Here is a 7,471-nt window from a genome sequence, read left to right on the forward strand (position 1 = left end):
TCTGGCCGCGGGCCACGAAGAAGGCCCCTCGAGCCCGGTGGCTGGCATCCAGCCCCGGCTCTGCGTCAGCCCCGGGCCCTGCGGGCAAGGACAAGTCCCGGGCGCCACTGGCGGGGCCGCAGCTCGTGGATGTCCCGTCCTCACCCTCTAGGATGGGGAGGTGTACTGCATCGATGCGCGCTTCTACGGGAACGTCAGCCGCTTCATCAACCACCACTGCGAGCCCAACCTCGTGCCAGTGCGTGTGTTCATGTCCCACCAGGACCTGCGCTTCCCCCGCATCGCCTTCTTCAGCACGCGCCTGATCGAGGCCGGCGAGCAGCTGGGGTACGTGCGGGCTGGGCGAGGGTGGCGCTCCCGCTCGCAGCCGCACCCCTGATGGGCCGGCGGCGGCGGGAGGTGGTGCTGGTGGGACCTGTGCCCTGCGGTGCTCCCTCCCCAGGTTTGACTACGGAGAGCGCTTCTGGGCCATCAAGGGCAAGCTCTTCAGCTGCCGCTGCGGCTCCCCCAAGTGCCGGCACTCGAGCGCGGCCTTGGCCCAGCGGCAGGAGGCCCAGGAGGACGGCCTGCCGGACACCAGCTCCGCGGCAGCCGCCGACCCCCTATGAGGAACGGCTGGCCTGTGGCCTCGGGACAGAACCCATTCGCATCGTGTTGAGGAGGAGAGATTTCGCGACATCCGAAAGGCCCTGGCAGGGCTGTGCTGCCAGCTCTCGTGGGGCCAGAGGTGAGGCCGTGAGTCGCTCAGAGGCCTGCGGGCAGGTGTGGACGCCTCCTAGCCGCCTTTCCAGACCTGAGGCCTCGCGGCTGGGCCAGTGCTCAGGCAGGAGTGGGTGTTTTTGCCCGTGCACCTTGGAGGAGCTGGGGCCCTCGGGGCGTCACCTGTGAGTGTCTGATGATGGTTGGTCGCTGCGCGGTTTCTGTCCTTCCTCCGGTCTCCGAGGTCCCTGCTCCACCACTGGGTTTGCTGGTTTTCCTGTCTGGCCCAGACTTCTCCGTGTGGCACCGCCAAAGCCGCCGTCACTGCAAGCTGCTCCGTTAGACCCGCCTGCCCACGGCCTGCATGGTGGGTGCTGGTGCCCGGGTGCCACGGGGAGGACACTGTCTCCTGTCACGGGCTTAAGAGGTCCAGCAGCCGACCCCGCCACTGACTTTGAGAGGACGTGGGCTTGCTTTCTAAAGGAGTCCTCTACCCAGCCCCATATCCGAATCCTCTCACTGGCGTTTCTTTCGAGGGGGTGGCGTGGTAAAGCAGGCGGACCCCACGCCAGCCCCTGCCAGTTCCCTTGATGCTGGCACCTTCTGTTGATTTTTTTAAAGCCACATGCTATGATGATGAATAAACTGATTTATTTTCTACCATTACTGAACATTAGGACAAACAGAAAATAAAAAACACAAAACACAGACAACGGTGCTGATTCTGGTGTGGTTTCTACTCACCACGTGAAAATAAACTATCAACTGTATAAAGAGAACAAAGTGATTTTAGAATAAAATGCAGGAAAAACTTTTTTAAAAATGTTAGTCTTGTAGTGTGAATAAACTTGCCACCACCTTTTGTGTGGTGGCCTGGCAGGTCATATACTTTTTTTTGGCATATACCTTTCTAAATACTGTAATTAGTGCAGTAACAGTGGGGTTTTTTTTGTGCGACTCTTCTGAAACATTCATAATGCAGTCATGTTTATTTTTTTCTGTTAAAATGTTTTTGACAGTTTTAAGAGCAGTCTTTTGGCTCAGACCATTTCTTGTTCTGTTTTCAATGAAATCAATAAAAAAAAAGAAGTACTTTACATGAGGTATTTATTATGACACCACGTTTCAGCTGGTCTCTGCGGATACCGCGCCGGTGCCAACTCTGGGTCACAGTGGACCCCGGCCCAGCTCCTCAACCCAAGTCCAGGGAGGTCCGGCTTCCTTTTACCCAACTTGTCCCTGAAGCAGGACACCCCAGGCACGTCAGGAGTGCCTGTGCATGCGAATGTCTGTGTCCATGTCAGTGCTTGCGTGTGCTGTGTACTCATGTGAGTGTGTATGTGTGTGGGAGAGTGTGTCTGTGGCCTGTGTCTGGCGCCAAGTGCTCAGGCTGGCGTCTTTCCGGAAGCCAATGAGGCGGCCCCAGGTAAGTCTCCTTGTCCAGAACCCAGCCTGCACTAGAACACGGCGCTGCTGGAGGAGGTGCAGCTGGACCTCTCCTTTGTCCTGTGCCCCGCCCCTCCGGGGGCTGCCAGGCATCAAGACTGCCCCATGCCATGCTGGGCTTGCTCATCATGGGGTGCTCGTGAGCTCAGCAGAAAGTAGCCCGTGCTCCGTGTTCGTGTGCACAAAATTCCCTTAGGCAGTGTAGACGTTTTCGAGAGTGTCAGCAGCCACCCTGGCTTGGCGGACAGGTGGCTGGCCTGCCACTGCCACGCACCAGGGTTGGTGACCTGAGGCACAGGACCTAGGGCAGCGAGCACCAGTGGCTGCAGGAGGCAGGGAGGAGCTGGGGGTCTGGGACAGGCACGGCCGGTCTGGCAGGGCGACACCTGCCACAGCTTGAGCTCGTGGCTCCCGGTTCTGTGAGGAGGTCTGTGCCAGGCTCGGGGGGGCTTAGGCTGTGGCGCCCCGCAGGTCGCCTGCTCCTCGAGGCCATGGCAGGAGGAGGTTGAGGGGCCACCCGGGCGAGGCCTGCACCACACCCCCACCCTCGACAGCTGCGGCTCATTCGGCCTCTGTGTCCTGGTCTTCTGCCTGTTCTGCTCCTGCCCTGGACTAGCTGTGCAAGCAGGGATTGTTGAATCAGGCTGGCTGCGTGCCTGTGGGCTCTCAGGAAGGCCAGCCAGGGTGGCCCCCACGGCTAGGCCCCATCACAGCAAGTTCTGCCATGGAACGTGAGCGCCCAACTCACCTGGTCCCGGGCAGCTCCGTGGTGACCACCTTGCTCCTAAGTCAGACTTTGGTTTGGGCTTGGGAGGGTGGGGTCTTGTGGGGCCTCCGCCCTGGGGGCGATGTCCACGATGCACTGCAGGGGATGCAGGTCTGGGAAGGAGCTGCAGCTTCGGCTCTTAGTAGGGACAAGTGCTCTAGAGAGGGGGGCTGGCAGGTGAGAACCCTGCAGCAGTCTGGTGGGCACCGGGTGGGCCTCCACCTTCTTCTCCCCTTCCGTTTCTTTTTCTTTGCACAAGTGAAAAGTCTAAAACCTGGGGTGGTGTCTAAAGCCCCTGCAGGAATTCTTGAGCTCCTTTAACAGCCAGAATCGCTGGCCTGGGCAAGGCCATCAATGTGGCTCCTCCTTTCCAGAACGTTCTCAGTCCATCAGGCAGACGGCATCCCTATCTTAGGCCAGGCTATGGCCTGTGAGAGAGAAGCGGGCTTGGGGGGCAAGCAGAGAGGGGCCTCTGAGCTCCCCCGGGGGCGGTCTGCTCCCAAGAGCCATGGTGGGTGGGGTTCTGGATGGGGCCCTCTGTAGCCCAGGGAGCCCCAGCAGTACCCACCACACAGCGGGTCCCTCATGCCCCCGCCCTTAGTGCAGGCCTTAGGGACCCAGGGCCCCCTGCTAGCACTGCCCTGCCCTCAGGAGCGAGGGGCGTTGTGCTTCCCAGGTCACGGGCAGGATTCGGCCACAGGCCAGGCTCTGCTGGCCCTGGGAGTGTGAGTTGGGCCTTCTCGTCTGGTGTGCTGAGTGCAGGGAGTTGGGCCAGGTCCCGGCTGCCCGTCTCCCACATGTCTACCCCCGGGGTCTTCCCAGGCCAGTGGATGAGGCCCTCCCCACCAAAGGCGGCCACCGAGACATACTGGAGTGAGCAGAGGCCCCCCGCCACACTGAGAACGTCACTCCTGTTCATTACCCAGAACTCAACGCTGAAGGGCTGGAAGAAGAAAATGGAGCCCACCGGAAGGCTCCCTTCTCACCACCCCTCCTGCTCTGTGATTGCGGTGTTTGCACGTCTCCACGCCAGGGACGACAGACTCCACAGACCAACTGCCTGTACCACAGGCACAGCCTTTGCTGACGCGTGTGCACACGTCTCCAGATTCCACGGCACAAAGTGCGCAAGGACGAGTCCTGGGCATCGTCTCTACATGGGCAGTCACCTTCTTAGGGAAGAGGTCAAAAGGCACGTGTACCTACTGGGGTCCATTGCCAAAACGTCACACGTGATGCCTATGCCGATTCTTGCTACCACCGACATTGTGCGTTTCCCTCCATCCCTCCTTGGGACCATTATCTTACTTCCTACTTTTTCTAATTGTCTGGAGGATAAATACACTGTAGTGTGTTATTTTGTACTTCTTTATCATTGATAAAGTTGAGCATCTCTTTTTATATTTATTACAGACTTTTCCTCGTGTGAATTGCCTTTGTGCCAAAATGCTATTATATTTTTTATACCTGTTTTTCTTGTTGATTTGTATGAGCTCTTTATGTATTGTAGCTGTATGCCTACACAGAATTTTTTTTTATGAGGCAAAAATCTGTCATGTGACTTTTGATCATGTATTATATTTAGAAAGACCTTCTGCACTCTCACATTACAAAAGCATTCTCCAGTGCTGGTTCTAGTACTTAATTTTTAAGTTTAGCTCTTGAGTCCAGGTGAAATTTATCTGGACTGTGGTGTGAGATGACAATATAAATTTTAACTTTTTTGTGACGCCATAATTTACATACAGGGAAATGCATGCATCTTATGAGTACAACTCAGTATGTTTTGACAGATGCCTTTGCCACGCAACCCACCCCTCATGAAGAGAGACCAAATCTGTCACCCAGCAGATGTCCTCTTTTTCTCCCAGTCAGTCCCTCCCAAAATAGGCATTGCCCATCTTCTGGTTTCTTTCACCATAAGTCAGTTTTACCTTCATGTAAATGGAGCCATGCAATGGGTTACTCTTTTTTTGTCTCACTTCTCTTGCTCATCTTTGGCTGTCTCTTTGTAGATTGTTGCTATGCTGAACTTTTTTTAATTGCTAAAGATAATTCTGTACTAGGAACACACAGATGTGTTTATCCATTGTCCTGTGCATGTACCTTTGGATTGTTCCCAGTGCTGGGCTATTACCAATAAAGCAGCTGTGAGCATTCCCAGGCAGGTCTGCTTGTGTGCGCATGTGTGTGTTTGTCTAGGGAGAAAGTCTAGCAGCGGACTTGCTGACTCGATGGCAAGTCCGTCGTCTATTGCCTGGCAGTGGACTTGCTGACTCATCGGGTAAGTCATGCATGTGGTGGACTGGAACCACTGCACGGGACACCAGTCATGGGTGAGCATCCCTGGGACTTCACGTCCCCATGAACAGAAAGTGTCTGGTCTAATTTTGACCAAGTCCAATTCACCCATTTTAATAGTACTTTCTCTGTTCTGAAGTATCTTTGCTATTAGGAAAAAACAGTATCTTCTCAAACTTGGGAAGATATTTCTGCTTATGCTACAGGATTGGAGTATAGGATTTTATATTTCAGTGTACGGTCGTCTCAACTAATTTTTATGAAAGGCGTAAGTTCGAGGTCAGGATGGATTTTTATCCTGCGGATATCCAGTTGTTCCGGCTTCATCTGTTGATTTTTTTAGACACGTTTCTTATCCCTTCTTCATTGAATGAACTCTTTTGTAGATCGTCAATTGATGTGTGCATGTGGTCTCCATTTCTGGGATATTCTGTCCCATGGGTCTATGGTTTGTCTTTAGGCCACAGTCTGGAATATTCTGTTCCATTGGGTTATGGTCTGTCTTTAGGCCACTGTATGAGCTGTTCCGTTCCGTTGGTCTCTTATTTGTCTTAATGCCAATATATGGGGTATTCTTTCTGTTCCATTGGTCATAGTCTGCCTGTAGGCAACACCATATTATCTTTATCATTGTAGCTTTATTTTAAGTATAAAGTATAAAATCACAGGTAGCATAAATTCTCCAACTTTGTTCTTATTTGTAAAGATGATTGTTTGGCTAACTGGCCATCCTAGGTCCTTTGGATTTTTTTTTTTTTGTTGTTGTTGTTGTTTTTTTTGAGTTGGAGTCTCACTCTGTCACCCAGACTGGAGTGCAGTGGCCGCTGCCGGCCACCGCAGCCTCGAACTGCTGGGCTCCGGCGATCCTGCCGCCTCAGCCTTCCAAGTAGCTGGAACTACAGGTGTGTGCTACCACGTCTGGCTGATTTTTTGATTTATTGTAGAGATGAGGTCTTGCTACCCAGGCGGGTCTCGAACCCGCAGGCTCAGGCAGTCCACTCACCTCAGCCTCCCAAAGGCGTGGGATTACAGGCTGAGCCACCGAGCCCGGCTTCCTTTGGATTTTTATATAAATTTTAGAATTGGCATGTCAATTTCTACAAATTCCTGGCGGGACTTTTTAAAGCGTTCAGTCCATTTATTGTGGTATCATTCACCAGATCATAAGAGGCCCTCTTTTTGTTTGATGTGTTTTGACAGATTGTGGATACTTCATTGTGGTGGTAAGTAAAGACCTCCACAATGAATACTGAGAATGGGGGCGTTGAAGTCCCCAACTACTTTCGTGTTACAGTCAGTCTCTCTCTTGAGGGCTAAAATATTGGTTTTATATATTTGGGGGCTGTGATGCTGGGTGCATGTGTGTTTACAATGGTTGCGTCCTCTTGCTGAATTGATCCCTTTGTCATTATATAATGATGTTCTTTGTCTCTTTTTCCAGTTTCTGACTTCGAGTCTATTTTATCTGATATGAGTATAGCATTCCTGTTCACTTTTTATTTTTATTTGCATAGTGGCTCTCTTTACGTCTCTTCTCTCTTAGTGTGTCTTTACAGGTTCAGTGAGTTTCTTGTAGACAGCATATAGTTATTTTGTTTTTTGAACCATTCAGCCAGTCTATATCTTTTAATTGGGAAATTTAATGTGTTTACATTCAAGGTTATTAATAGATGAGAACTTCTGAATCTTGTTCATTGTTTTCTGGCTTTTTTATATTCCCTTGTTTACTTCTCTTGCATTGTTTATCTTTGTGGTTTGGTGGTTTTCTGTAGTACTAAGTTTTTATTTCTTTATCATTATTGTATCTGCTCTACCAGTGGTTTTATACTTTTGTGTGTTTTCATGGTGATCATTGTTATTCTAGGATTCCTTTAAGCATTTCTTGTAAGGCTGGTGTAGTGGTGATGAATTACTTCAGTTTCTCCTTATCTGGGAAAGACTGTTTCTTCTTCCTTCTTTTTGTTTTGTTATTGTTTAAAGAATGTGTAACAAATTTCAAATACAAGCAAGATAGAAATCACTGTGAGTACGGGAAAGTGGAGGGTTGACTGAACACACGAGAAGCTCTCAACAGCAGTAGAGACTGGCAGAGAAGGGGGAGCTATGCACATCCATGTGCATGCACTCATGCAGCTTGAAGACCAGTGGAAAGGCAATGTCCTGGGCTAGATTACTGTTTCTTCTGTCAGCAAGGTCTCCTTTTGTGTTGAACTCAGTTCTCCTCCCAGACTCTCCAGATTATTCAGGTGCAGGCTCCCC

At 51.4% G+C, this 7,471-nt stretch overlaps 1 protein-coding gene across 1 annotated transcript; it reads left to right on the forward strand.

The window, feature by feature from the left end:
• Positions 1-151: 151 nt before the first annotated feature.
• LOC103255169 (histone-lysine N-methyltransferase EHMT1-like) lies at positions 152-1,796 on the forward strand (the record flags this gene model as incomplete). The annotated part of the gene is made up of 2 exons (XM_008053135.1): positions 152-327; positions 443-1,796. Coding segments are annotated over 2 exons (342 nt in total), but the record flags the coding sequence as incomplete, so codon positions are not given.
• Positions 1,797-7,471: the final 5,675 nt, after the last annotated feature.

Source organism: Carlito syrichta, unplaced genomic scaffold (genome assembly GCF_000164805.1).
Source record: "Carlito syrichta isolate Samal-C Ts95f unplaced genomic scaffold, Tarsius_syrichta-2.0.1 Scaffold287903, whole genome shotgun sequence".
NCBI classification, from domain to species: domain Eukaryota; kingdom Metazoa; phylum Chordata; class Mammalia; order Primates; family Tarsiidae; genus Carlito; species Carlito syrichta.